The sequence below is a fragment of the Balaenoptera physalus genome (assembly GCF_965194825.1).
Source record: "Balaenoptera physalus genome assembly, chromosome: 17".
NCBI classification, from domain to species: Eukaryota; Metazoa; Chordata; class Mammalia; order Artiodactyla; family Balaenopteridae; genus Balaenoptera; species Balaenoptera physalus.
The window spans coordinates 33,690,608-33,705,066 of record NC_138895.1 but is presented as its reverse complement, the minus strand read 5'-3'; the positions used below and the strand labels follow the sequence as shown (position 1 = coordinate 33,705,066).

At 39.4% G+C, this 14,459-nt stretch overlaps 1 protein-coding gene across 1 annotated transcript in view; it reads right to left on the bottom strand.

Annotated features, from left to right (window-relative positions):
* The window catches only part of DECR1 (2,4-dienoyl-CoA reductase 1), a 72,826-nt gene extending 70,777 nt beyond the window's left edge, over positions 1-2,049 (bottom strand). The window contains exon 1 of the mRNA XM_082434044.1: positions 1,925-2,049. Coding sequence (XP_082290170.1) covers positions 1,925-1,975 — 51 coding nt within the window. The 5' untranslated portion in view covers positions 1,976-2,049. The remainder of the gene's footprint in view (positions 1-1,924) is intronic.
* Positions 2,050-14,459: the final 12,410 nt, after the last annotated feature.

Below are 14,459 nucleotides of genomic sequence, written 5' to 3'. Positions count from 1 at the left end.
GCCAAGGCAGGGGACACGGGTTTAAGCCCTGGTCCGGGAAGATCCCACGTGCCATGGAGCAACTAAGCCTGTGCGCCACAACTACTGAGCCTGTGCTCCAGAGCCCACGAGCCACAACTACTGAGCCCATATGCCACAATTACTGAAGCCCATGCGCCTAGAGCCTGTGCTCCGCAACAAGAGAAGTCACTGCAATGAGAAGCCCTCGCACCGCAACGAAGACCCAACGCAGCCATAAATAAACAAATAAATAAATAAATTTATTAAAAAAAAAAAACTGAGAGCAAGTTTCATACCTTTTTTTAACTTTTGCATCCCCAGGGCAGGCACAGAGACAGTTCTCATTAAACGCTGCACTGAACTGAACCCTACTAGCTAACAGCACAATACAGCACTTCATAAATAGGATGTATGACAAATGAAACATTTCTCAGTTTCTTGGTAACTAAAATATTCAAATCAGGGGCTTTAACTGAAAAAACTTGTATTTGCTCACAGAAACATTATGCTGCCTGGAACAATCTCCCACTTAACAGATGTGAAGACTTTTCCTTTCCCAGTAATTCACACCCAAGCCTGCATGTGCCAGGAAGGAGAGAAACACCACCTATAAGGGCCTCTATTGCCTTCAAACCCCCATCCTCAAAACTTCCATTTTTCTTAAGCAGAGGAATTTCACAACTGTCAGATTACAGTTAATTTTTAAATGAGTTCATTTTCTCCCTCTCATGCTGTATTGTCTAATGGTGTCAGAAGAGATGGGATATGGTCTGTGTGACCTTATTACTACAATCCTAATGATTTGTGTTTTAAAAAAAAATTCTCTTAAGACTTCTTCTTTACAGAGACATTGTAGGATTCAGATGAGAGAGTTCCTTAAGAAGGGGTCTGAAAATGTAGCTTTCTTTTACAATAACCTATAACCTAAATCTTTATAAGAGAAAACAGTATCAACAAAACCCTAGCCTTGAACAAATTTCACTTTTTAAAAGGAAGTTCTTTCTTACTTCACAGACTCATTATACCATTTCCTTGTGTTCACATTTGGAATTTGTCCATGTTTTTCAGAAAAGAAAACCATGGCTGCCCATTCTAACTGAAAAACAGTTTTTTCACAGTTGGCAGATTAATTTCTCTACCTGGCTAAGGAAATTGTGAACCCTGGTTTAGTTTAGTTTAGCTCACTAAGATTTTTTTTTTTTAATTTAGTTGGGGGAAGAGGCTGTCTTGGATATGATTTTTTATTTTCCTTTCTCTTTCTTCCCCCCTCCAGCTGTCTTCTCTTGCACACTTTATTTTGATTATTGGTCTAGTGGAGAGATGTTGACAAAACAAAATTATGAGAGTGAAAGTGGTGGAAGCCAGCCTGAGATGCAGCTCGCCCAGCATTATCTCTAGGAAGGGAAGTTTTTTATGTGAATATGTTTGTATTAATGTTTAACTGAACAATTAAGACTTGAAAGAATTCCTTCATTAAAAAAAAAACTACAGATAAGGCCAATGCTCCCTCCGGGCCCCACTCCCCACCCCGTCCCTCTCCCACTCCTCTAAAGGCCGGTGTGTACAGTGTCCTTCTGTCTTTCTGCTTACACACAACTTTGAAACTACTAGGAATGGAAACCAGTGAGAACCACGGCGTGCCCTCCCCAACCCCATCCCCACCCCAAACACAAACATATACCAGGATTTCCTTCGACAGCACCCCAAGGCGACCTTCCCACTTAATCCCAGTCCCCGGGTTCCCGCTCCTCGCGAGATTCCCCAGAAACCCCAGTCCTCTGTCCTCTCTCCGCGAGATACCCTGTCCTCGCTCCCAGCGCCCTGGTAACGCGAGTCCAGGCTCTGCGCTTTGCTCCGCTAGCCCCCCGGACAGGGCGTTTGCGGGGAAAGCGCAGGGCCCTCGGCCCTTCCAGCGCCGCCTTACCCGCCGAGGACCGCGGCCCCAAGCAAAGAGAACACGGCCTAGCAGCGCCATGTAGAGCCTCCCAACATCTGGCCGGAAATGCAGGCGGCGCAGGGGGCGGGCCAGAAATCCGAGAGCTATGAGGGCTGGGCCGGGAGCGGGCGGGCCCTGGTGGCCGAGGCGTCTCGCGCCCTTCCACCCGGGTCTGAACCCCAGGGCGCTGCCTCGCTTGGTCTCTCCCACGCTTTTTCTTGCTGTCTTTCCCTTTGTTGTCCCGATTGTTTTTTATAGGGCTGGTAATGGCGGTTTATATGTCCTTGTGTTGGTGGACGAATTACTGTGCCAGAAAAGTTTGAAGACTGCAGAAACAAAAGGCATGTATACACTGCCGGACTGCTAATGCCTTTTCAGTAATTTATGTTTATTCCTGAAGTGCATGTTTAAGTCCAAGCTGAACCACACATCATCAGAATAATAATATATTTAAGACAGCCTCCATATTCCTAAGGGGAAGTGGCTGAAATCTAATAAAAGTTGCAGATTCCGGGCAGCTTTGACTTTTCCAAGGACACATCGACTTTTATCTTATCGCCGAGAGACAGCGGGTCTCTGACCCTCCTGCTTTTGCTTTTTCTCTCTAAGGGATTAATAATATTCACTTCAGAATTAAGGGCAGATCTCTGGTTTATCATTCTTCATCTTAATGTAATGTACCTGTTGACATCCTGCATAAGCACAGATCACATTTCTTCCTCACTTCTAAAATGTGAATATAATTCATACCTAACTCAAGATTATTGTTAAGATTAAAAGAGGATGCTTGTGAAGCCCTAACTTCAGACTGGTGACTGGTATGTGACATTGAGAGTTTACTAAGTGCCTTGCATTTTCTAAGTGCTGAGAAATTAAAAAAGCAGACCAGGATTGGACTTTGGGAACCTGGCCTGGCATTCACAGGTAGACCATGCTCATCTATTAGACATAAACCATCTCACAGAATACCAACCTCAGACAAGTTTACTCTGAGATCAGAAGGTGAGACAAAGCAAGTCCACTTCACAATTTTGTCTAAACACAGACAAAAACAAGTTCCCGGTTGTCACCCACAAGTACCTGACAACCCAGCTCTTGGCCCAGATGAGTGGCTATTTCTTTACCAGTTGCAACTTTAACTTCATTTTAGTCTCCCCTCACTACAGGTAAGATTTATTGAGATCCTCCTTCATAGAATTGCCTGTGCTTTCTGACAGTATCTAATCCCTGCTTCCTTAGACCATCTCCCAAACCATCCAACCAAGTCCAAATACTATAATAGGTCCTTTCTGACACACTTTTTCAGAGACACTCCATGATATCCCATGGTGTGTGTCCTACCTTGATGCAAAAAATAAATAAACCCAACTGGTTCAACTGCAGATGTGTCCCTGGTGGTCTTTGGCTGGAGGGCATTGACAGTGCCCTTACAGTATTAACTAACTCATTGTCTCAGTTTGGGTTCCTCCAAAGCAGAGCCTGAGAGGAGGATCCACTACAAGTGACTCACTGAGGAACTTTGGAATACCAGTAAGAAAGGGAGGCAGACAATACAGGGTGAGTTATCCAGTTAACTAACAATGTGGGCAGTTAGACCAATGCCACAGGGAAACTCTGGGAGAAGATGGAGAGCACATGCTGCTATGAAGTGAATATCTGTGTTCCCCCAAAATTCATATGTTGAAATCATGACCCCCAAAGCGATGGTATTACAATGAGAAGTCAGCAGTCTGCAAACCAGAAGGGGACTCTCTGTTGGTACACTGATCTTGGACTTCCAGCCTCCAGAGCTGCGAGCAATACATTTCTGTTGTTTATAAACCACCCAGTCGATGGTATTTTGTTATAGCAGCATGAACGGACTAACACACATACCTCAGAGAAAGCCCACCTTCTCATGATCTTGAGAGTGAAGGAAAGGAACAGGACTCTAAGGATGACTAAGGTTGAATTTCCCACAATCATGGACGGATGGATGAGGACTAAGAATGGGACTTAAATAAAATAAAATGATATTACTTTCACTCCTGAATATGGGGTTGAAAATTCATATACACTGTGCCTGTCTTGACACAAAAGAAATGATCATATTAAATTTTTTTAATTTTTAATTTTTCTTGAAATTGCAGGGCCTAAAAACACACCATGACTTCTGCCATCCTTCCTCATGGTTCAGCCTTAGCGTCTACACCCCAGTTCCTCACACTTTCTCCCTCCCATCCCCATCCCACATACACACACATAAATACACTACCATCTTAGTGTGGCTGCCTCTGACCCCCAACATCAAGAGTCAGCTTCAATGTCATTTTCTCAGAAAGTTACCTTGACTTCTGGACTAGTTTAGGTCTCCCTGCTAGACTTGCATCCAAGTTTGGTGATATCTGATACTTACACACTTTTGGGAGCCTTCTTTAAGAAAAAGGAATACCAAATTAGGTACAAAAATGAATATTAATTTAGAATGTAAGAAGAAATTATAACAAATTACAAATGTCAAAAAAATCTGTAATATCACACATTTCATACAATCCAGATAAGTAAGGTAATATGTTTAATTACTTAAATGCTTAATTACCATACCACTATTTACACTTTTCCCCTACATTTTTTTGGCTGCATTCTCTTTGATCGCCTCCTCATATATCAAAGATTTTGTAAGCACATTTTCTACAGAGGGAGTAGAAAGTTTGGGTGCTAAATCATGTGACCACATGCATATACAGACTTGCTGTTTATAGGACTGCTGCAGATTTGTATCCTGCATAGGCAGAAATTCTGATAAATTCTATTGTGTCCAATTCCCATCACACACACACAAAAAGTATGGTGCATCATAATAGTAAATACTGTATTGCTGAATATTTCTGACAAAGGAAAACTTCCATTATGACTATGCATCCATGAAACCATATCCTCTGCTTACAATTTTACATAATTGATACTAACTTCTTATTCCATACACTTCAAACATTTCAAACTTTGCTTCTCCTTCAATCCCCATATTCTTCCAGGACTGGACACCATGGGACACATCTATATCTCAATACCACCTCTGGCCTAGACATGGATGTCACAAGGTACAGAGAAAGTATATTTCTGGAAGATAGTCCTATAGCAGTACAACTAAAATTTACTTATGCCTATACAGAAGAGACAACTAAACACAAAATATTTCTCATTTAGTCCAAGTCTAAGCTATCCCCAATTCAACTTCCTCTTAGCAAATCCCCCAACTGCTGGTGGTCACCCCAACATCGTCCAACAGGAGAGGAGGTTTGACAAAGAGAAGTGGAATGAAAAGTTATTTTAACCATAAATGTTAAGATATCTTGCAACTTTTACTAAAAAAAAAATGGCTCTGTGTCCTTGGAAGGATTGTGCAAGTGAGGGGACCTGAAGTTTACTAGCTTCAGGTAAATCCACCTTGTTCTACATTTTCATAGAGCCCTGAATTTCCCTTTTGTAGCTCTTGTCACAGTTGCAGTTGCATCTCTCTTTTGTGTATTAGAGGGGAGGTGTGGGGGTGAGTGTCTTTTTTATATACTATCTTTCTATCTCCCATATCTAGCAAATGACTGGTAGCATAGTGAGCCCTCAAGAAACAATTGTTGCATGAATTTGTAAGCACTGAGACTGTTGCCATTTCTAAAGCCAGTACCATAAATATAATATAGAGAACTTGTAGCATTGACAGTCACTACCATGGAATAGACTGGGGGCATGAAAGAAAGAGACCTTTCCAAATGCAGTGAGTTATTTCAATTAGGCTGGAGCCATGGGGTTTGACCTCAATGACTGAGGATATATTATTAATGAAAGCTAATATCTCTCAACTTTTTTTCTCTTTGTCAAACTCTTCAGCATCCTGTGCACACATATCAGTAATCCTCATGAGCTTTCATGAGGTTGTCGACTGAAAAAAACAAAACAAAACAAAACACAAAACCTAAAAGTTGAGAATTATGTTTTATTTGGCAGACAAAACTGAGGACTTAAGCCAGGACACAGCCTCTCAGATAACTCTGAGAGACTGCTCCCAAGGGGTAAGGGAGGAACCAGGATATATAGGAGTTTTGCAACAAAGACCAGGTAGTAGTAACTTCAAAAGATTGCTGTTAATTAAAGAAAACCAGACATCTCAAGTTAAGGAATTTAGCACTTTTCTATGTATGGGAATATGCAAGAGACTGGGCTCACTGAAATCATTCCTTTGATATGCGCCCTAACCAACCAGGGTCAGTATCCTGTTCTTTCCCATCCTGAGTCCTCTCAGGGTGCACCGTCAGGGGTGGCTACAGCAGCTGAGGGCTGGGCAGCGAGCAGCCTGTTTCCATCCTGAGTTCCCTCAGGGCTCACTGTAATGGATGGCTGTAATGTGATGGCTTTATGGCTGTAACATCCTTTGTTTACTGATATGGCAGGCAACATATTTCATTCACAGGTTTATACTATTATTATCCCCATTTGAAAAACTGAGGCACAGAACAATTAGGCAAACTTCTCAGCTAACAGTGATAGTATGTGAGCCCAGACCTGTCTGGCTCTGGGGCCCAGCTCGCAGCCATTGCTAGTAGGGTGTAAATATGCGAGTCAGACTGCTGAGGTTCAAGCCAAGCTACAGGTCTCACTAGATGCCTAATGTGTAGCAAGTTATGAACTCTGTTTGATTTTCTTATCTGTAAAGTACAGATAAGAAGTGTGTTTACTTTGTAAGGTTCTATACAGGTTTAAATGAAATAACATATTTAAAGCACTTAGAATAGGGCCTGGCATATAGAAAAGAGCCAGTAAACACTCACTGTTATCATGCACATGGACAAAGGCAATTGTTAACCCAGAATTAAGGGGAAACCCCTGGCATCACTATATAATGATTTTTTCTTTTCCCATGCAATCACAGTCTCTTACTATTAAGCAAGTTCAACAAGATTATTACCCAGAAGATAAACTACTCCAAGGGAGGAAAAAAAAAAGGGAAAAAACTTACAAAATTCCTGCTCAAGCATTATTGTCTAGAAATTACATTCAATGCTATTTAAACTTTTGTTAGAGAGTTTTACAAAAACCTAACATATAGTGTCCAAAATAAGTTTACCAAGTTCTGTTTGTACAAGATTATGCCTCACAGCTTCTGCTCAAGGGGAAGGGTTGAAGAGGGTAATCAGTCCCACTTAGTTTGGTACTGTAACGGGGATACAAATTAAAAATAATAGACAATTCTCCCTGTTGAAAATAAGGGGGAAAACTCCGTTATCTCCCTTTTTTTAGAGCATTTACTTTAGAAAACTTATAATTGTAAATTCTTTCTCTTTGAAATGTATGTAAATCTTTTTTATAAAGCTAAATAAACTTCTTAATAGCTTTACAATCCAGCGATGTCTTTCTCAGAGACCTGGGGGCCATTTCTTAGAAATATAATTATCAAGAAAGAGAGTAGGCCATCTCCTAGTTTCTGTGGGTAGGTTGGATCCTAACTTCGGAGGACCTCCAGCTCCAACTTGCAAAATTATCTCCTGTCATAAAGATATGAGAAGTTTACTTTTCCTTTGGATAAAGCCAATTAGTTAACACAGATGGTCACTCCAATTACCACGTAAATTTAGGATGAACAATATGTGACAAACAGTGCTATCAAGTCCTCCTTACTTGAAGACCAGTAATTGTTTATCTTGAGAACATGCATGGGATGGGTTATATCTGCTTGGCTATTGGTGAAATAAAATTAATATTTTATGGCAAGGCAAGAAAAATTTAAACATAAAATTTTTATCTGCCCATATGAGCCTCCTCCCTCCCCTTTAATGTGTATTGTGTATCTGCATTAACCAGACCTCCTTAGGAGATAACATTCCATCTTTTTTTTTTTAACCATATATATTTTTTAAAGTATTTATTTATTTGTTTATTTTTAGCTGCATTGGGTCTTAGTTGCAGCTGGCAGACTCTTCGTTGCAACACACAGGCTTCTCTCTAGTTGTGGTGCGTGGGCTCCACAGCACACAGGCTCCAGAGCATGTGGGCTCTCTAGTTGTGGCACGTGGGCTCAGTAGTTGCAGCACATGGGCTCTCTAGTTGTGGTGCATGGGCTCTAGAGCAGCGGTCCCCAACTCTTTTGGCACCAGGGACTGGTTTCATAGAAGACAATTTTTCCACAGATTGGGGGGGATGGATCAGGCAGTAACGGGAGCGATGGGGGGAATGGTTCAGGCGGTAATGCAAGCAATGCAGAGCGACACATGAAGCAATGAAGCTTTGCTCACTTGCCCGCTGCTCATCTCCTGATGTGCAGCCTGCTTCCTAATAGGCCATGGACTGGTAGCAGTCCACAGCCCGGGGGTTGGGGACCCCTGCTCTAGAGCAAGTGGGCTTAGTTACCCCACGGCATGTAGAATCCTAGTTCCCCAACCAGGGATCAAACCCACGTCCCCTACATTGGAAGACGGGTTCTTAACCATTGGACCACCAGGGAATCCCCAACATTCCTTCTCAATCTTGTAAAGGGTCAGGATGATCTGCTACTCAATAACTCCTCAGGAGATAACCTTCCTTCTTAATCTTGTAAGGGGTTATGATGGCCCACTACTTGTTTTGTACATTTAGATCTGGATTGTGTAAATGGTCAATAAGTAATTTGACATATAACCCTTTGTCTCAAAAACTTATATAACTGTGCTTTGATCTCTAATGGGTAGAATAGTCCTCGGAGCTATTTGAAAGACTGTCTCCTGGGTTATAATCCTCAGGTTGGCTCAAATAAAATTCTCCCTTTCTTTCTTAGATCAACTATTGATTAATTTTTTCATTGACATATGCATGGTATGGTTGGCAGGATATCAGAGATACCCACCAGAGGGTACCTGGAGTGTACCCCAAACTGTCAATTGGTACCAACATAGGCCCATTGAGCCCCACCAGCTTCTCAGTACTCCTCAGGTGTTCTGGTGAGTTCTCCTGATATCTGGATCTCATTGCTTTTAAGTGATGATTCTAAATTTTTATTTGAGCGGTTTTTACTTAAGACTTGGAATCTTAAGGGGCACCAGTGCATTTCTTAGGCAGGAACCTAGGGTGATCTGGGTAGGAGATTCAGGGAAACACAGGTGGCTGGGTTTTTTAAATTTGGCTTAAATTGACAAAAAAATTTGATATATGTTCAGAACAAAACTTTTGTTAGTGGTATGAAAGATTGAATCATTCAGCTCTGAAGAATAAGGGGCATTTGCTCCTTCCAGCCACAAGGTGTTCTTAGGTGACTAGGAATGTAGTGGAAGTATCTGAGGATCAATCCTCATGATGTGCAATGAGGTCCCCACAGAGAACCATACTATAATCATTAAGTAAATACTGCTTTTCCAGAGATGCACGAGATAAGGACTGATCATCCAGTGCTCCAAGCACCCACAGTGGTTTCAGACTGTCAGAGGGAGAAACTGAGACATGTAAAAGAGTTGAACCAACCCAAAGACAACTTCTTGGGAAGCTAGACTCAGAAGAAGCACACGTCCAATCTACCACACTGTCCTCAGAAAGTTGTTCAGATCAGATCTATTATCTGAATTAGATTACCAAATTATTAATGTAAAATTGTTTCTCAAAGGCCAAACAGTTCCTGGGAAGATAGCCACCCAGGGGGATACCAGCTGGGTTTATGTATACTTGCAAGTACTTACTTATTTGGGTATTAAAGGAAATCCCACACAGAAATGGTCAAGATAGGGTTCTTTAGGCACACCAAAACTGAACTTTGTGTGAACAGTTAAAGAAAGCCAGTGGAAGGTAAGTTCTTACCATGACAACCAGTCTGCTGGATCTCTGTCTGCAGGATCTACTGGAAACAAGAGTGGTAATAGTTTTTCTCTTTTCTAAAATTAGAATAGCAGGAGAAAATATGTGTAGGGCTAGCTCCTTGGATTCTTTGAATTGGAAAGGCTTCTAAACTGTTAAAATTTTAGAGACCTCTCATCTTAAAACATTGTACTTATTTTAATTGGTGTGCAGAAGCCTCAAAAGGTTTCAAAATTCCAAAGTGGCCTCATTGAAGGATTTGTTGTAGAAGGCTAATGAAAGATTGATATAAAAGGTACCTAAAACAAAAGACTTCAAGACTGATGTAATTACTGTTCCCCTCTGTCCCCCTTTATTTGAGTACTCATTCTAGTAATCCTCTGAATTGCCTTTCCACTATGAAGAGACTATTGAATGGTTACCTTTAAGAATGGGACCACCTGAGGCTCTAGGTGAGCCTCTTCAGATCAAAGGCCAAACTGAGGGCCATAGTTAAAGAAGTTTTTAAACCCAGGGAGAATCCTCAAATGTTTTTGTAAATGGATTACCAAGAGGGGAAGCTACCAGTCTAACAGAACCATAGCTAATGTTGAGGGCCTAATTGGATTTCTTTTTCTCCTTTGGCCTTCTCCCCTAAGCTAAAGGAGGGAAAGGAAAACAATCCAACATAGCTGAAAAAGTATGTCAGCCCTTCGATATCATTTAAGTGGCCACTCAATCCTTTGAGGAATTAAAAACAGCTGTCCTTGTTTTTTAAGCCTAGTCTTTACAGGACCATATGTGTGTCTCCAGAAACAATCCAAAGCCCACCAATCCTTTTACTACTCCACAAACCTCCCCTATTTATCTTAAGTGGCTTGTGAGTATTGAAAAAATAAATTCTGGCTTTAAGGGAACAAAATTTCCTCCTAAGGGGAATTTGCATTTCCCCTCTTATGCCTTTGAGATATAAAGGCATATATCTGGTCTTCTCTAAGAAATCTTATGTAAGCCATCTTTTTAAAATGCAAATTTCAAGAAGGTATCTCTTAAGGAAAGAAAAATACAAAAAGGAGATAGTTAATTTGGAACTTGACTTGTCAAGAACAAATACAAATCTTAAGTGTCTTCTCAATAAATAATAGTAAAAAGGATTTAGCCATCTAAACAAATGACCTTGATTTGTTCCATCTGCCAGAAACCTAATTTGAATCCAATCTCTTTTGTAACTGATGGGTTTTATATTATTGTACCTGATTCATGGCTGAAATTTTGTTATAAGAACTATGGGGTCTCTGTGTCTGTGTGTTTGTATGTATCTACATAGGTGTGTTTTAGATATATGGTATTGCTAAAATTAATTTATGAAAGAACTCTATTTACTTGGGTGAAAGTAAATTAAGTGCTTATATAAAAACTCAGAAATATAAAAGAAACTAATCCAAATGAATTTCAGTATCACATGATCTAAGATTAACTTTAATGAATGAAAACAAGTTTAAGTCTGTTGTTTTAATTAATATAGACGTGTCTTCAGAGTCATCAACATTAAGTGTAATATCAATACTTTTATGGTACCTAGGTTTACTACAAGTCAAATAAGTTATCATTCTTGTTGCAAAATTTGTCAGCAAGAACATTAACTTGATATGATGAAACTTTAAAGTACATTAAATATAAGTGAGGTAAGAGTTTTTTAGGTGAACTCTAGGAGTAATGATGTTTAGGACTGCCTACTTAAAATAGTTTCTCCAGATTTTTTGGTAACTTGAAACTGCTAAATTAAGTTAAATTATGGGAATTCATTGAATATCCAGATCATTTCAAATAATGTACTGGAACTTTAATTGCTAAACAAGTCTAAGTTTACATACTTTTGTCTTCTTATTAGAGAAAAACTAAAGATATTTGGGTTCTTTAGATATGTTTTGTACCTCACTGAGTAAAGAAATTAGGTTATAAAATATGTTCCTAAGTCTGCCAATCAGGAAGTGCTGGTATGACAAACAAACAGTTCATAATTACTTGCCTGTTAGTTTGAGACACTAAGGTTTTAAAGTTAATTCTAATTAAAATATGTAATTAAAACTACTAAAAATTAACAAGGAAAACATCTTTGTATGCAAGGAAAAAGAAGGCATAAGGATTGGAAATGAGTTTTCTTAAGGGAAAAGAAAGTAATTTTGTCCTAAAGCTGGTTATTTCTAAATGGGAAAGGAAATAAGGGACAAATTAATATGGATATAGAAAGTTGTAGAAGGTTTGTGAGAAAGAAAATGAAAGAATCTTTAGAAAAGAATTCTATGTCAGGATTTGCTAAGATTAGAATAAATTTAATTGAGTAAATTAATTTTAATATTAAAGGTTAGATGGTGTAAAATCTGAACTTGGTTTTCTCTCTGTTAAGAGGACAAAGTTTTCTTAGGATACTAATCTGCTTTTGATAACAGATCGTAAAAGTTTCTTTACCTTTTAAGTAATCTGTTAAAACTTTCTGTATTTTAGAGAGAAAAGATTATGTTTCAGTGGACATTAAGTTCTAATGTGGTTTAAAAAGAAGTTCTAGTATTGTTGTCTTTGAAGTTATTTGTATTTACTGCATAAGACTCACTTCTCAAATGGCTCCTTATTGCTATGTTACATTATTGTAAAGTTTTTTCTGAAGCTTATCACAGTAATCTATATTTGGATGAGGATCAGATGCCCCATGACCAGGAGATTATGCATACTGAAAAAAACATCAGATAAATGATTCTTTACAGCCCTGTTGGAAGGGACCATATCAGGCCTCTTATTCTCCTGAATGAACTGCAACTCCTGTTTCTGACACCTGACTAACTTAAGACCAGCACTATCAGACAAGAACAAGAAGATGACATCTGAAGTAGACAGCTGACTCAAGATGCTAAGCCAGACCTGTATTACTTTAGTAAACTTTTGTTTATGAACCAAATGTATTTCTTCCTTGGGCTCAAGGTCACCTACAGGTAGGTGGAAACAGCTCCTGCCAAGCTGCCTTTAATGTGAGCATTCTGTATTCAATCAGTTTTCCAACAGTATGACCATTTGGTTACAATATTTCTTCCATCGCTTGGAATAGAAGATGTCATTAATCACATAGAGGCTTTAACAAAATTTACTCAGCAAGCTTTGAATAATAGTAATCAAGCCATTAGCTTGCTCAATTCAGAAGTCTCCATGAAGATCAGAATCACATGGTCCTCAATATTCTAACTGCTTCCCAAGGAGGAGCTTGTGCTGTAATACATACTGAATGTTGTGCTTTTATACCTGATGAGTCTTTTATTGTAACTCATCTTATGACACATATGAAAAATCATATTGCCACTCTGAATGATCCTCTTCCCAGGTTAGGGGAAATACTAAGAAAATGGTTTGGTTTAAGAGGGTCTTGGCTTAAACCTTTACTAAATGACATTGTTACTTATACTGTCAATTTGATTACAGTTTGTGTAACTCATAAAGTGATAATTTTTTGCCTTTCACACTATGCATCACCTACTCCTCCTAAGAATGATATATAAACAACTTGAAACTATTGATCACATCTATAGTTCTCTATAAATTAATGAACATGCACGATGCACATGCAAGATAAAATTGGTGTAAATCCTATTGGACAACTTGGAATTGTCATTAGTTCTTACTAGTACAACCCATAAAAGGAAAAATAGAACCAAGCTATTAAGACCTGACATCAAGGGACATGATGGACCTAGGGCAGGTAAGCAACCACCCTGTCATTGAGGGACCAAATATTTGGTCACCCAATGCTTTCTCTCAAAAGATTAATGATCAAAAGGGGGAAACTGATGAAATAAAATTCATTTTATGACAGGACAAAAATTTAATCATAATTTTTTTTCCACCTATTTGGGCCTCCTCTATTCCCCTTAGTGTGTATTGTGCATCTGCATTAACCAGACCTCCTTAGGAGACAACCATCCTTCTTAATCCTGTAAAGGTCATAATGACCAACTACTTGCTTTGTACATGCAGTCTGGATTGTGTAAACAGTCAATACAACATTGGATGTGTAACCCTTTGTCTCAAAAATTTATATAACTGTGCTTTGACCTCTAATGTGTGGAACAGTCCTCAGAGCTTTCTCAAAGACTGTCTCCCAGGTTATAATTCTCAGGTTGGCTCAAATAAAATTTCCCATTTCTTTCTTAGTTCAACTATTGATTAAATTTTTGTCAACGCTATATAGAAGGGTGAGATTTCTTTCTGTCTTTGCAATCTCTTTAGCAGATCACCTGTAATTCCAGTTTATGCTTATTCAATAATAAAGCTGTTCCCTTTCTCTTCTATCTTTGTGGAGAGGTTTTCTGGGGTAGCAGGAGATTTTGTTTTTTAATCATGCCCTGCCCCCCAGCAACAAACCACTCAGTGAGCAAAACCAACAATGCCCAGTGCTAAAGCCACATAGTCACACCAGGCTTGGGTCTGGACTGTGGGGTACTAAAGAACCATGACTTCCAGAAATGGCCAGAGAGTTGTTTAGTATTGTCTTGAAGAAGGATTAGAGTGACTAAGAAGTCCTGGCTTTTATCTCACTACTGGAGAATAGCAGATGTCCTGCTTATTTTAGGTGAGAGGTACTGAACATGGGACCTGTAACATCCTTAAAGTTATATGTCTGAGGCTGAGAAAAAGAAGCAACAGTTGATAATGTTCCTCCTTCTAGTTTCTGATCCAGTGTTCACTTCCCAGGCTGCACTACACAGAGATT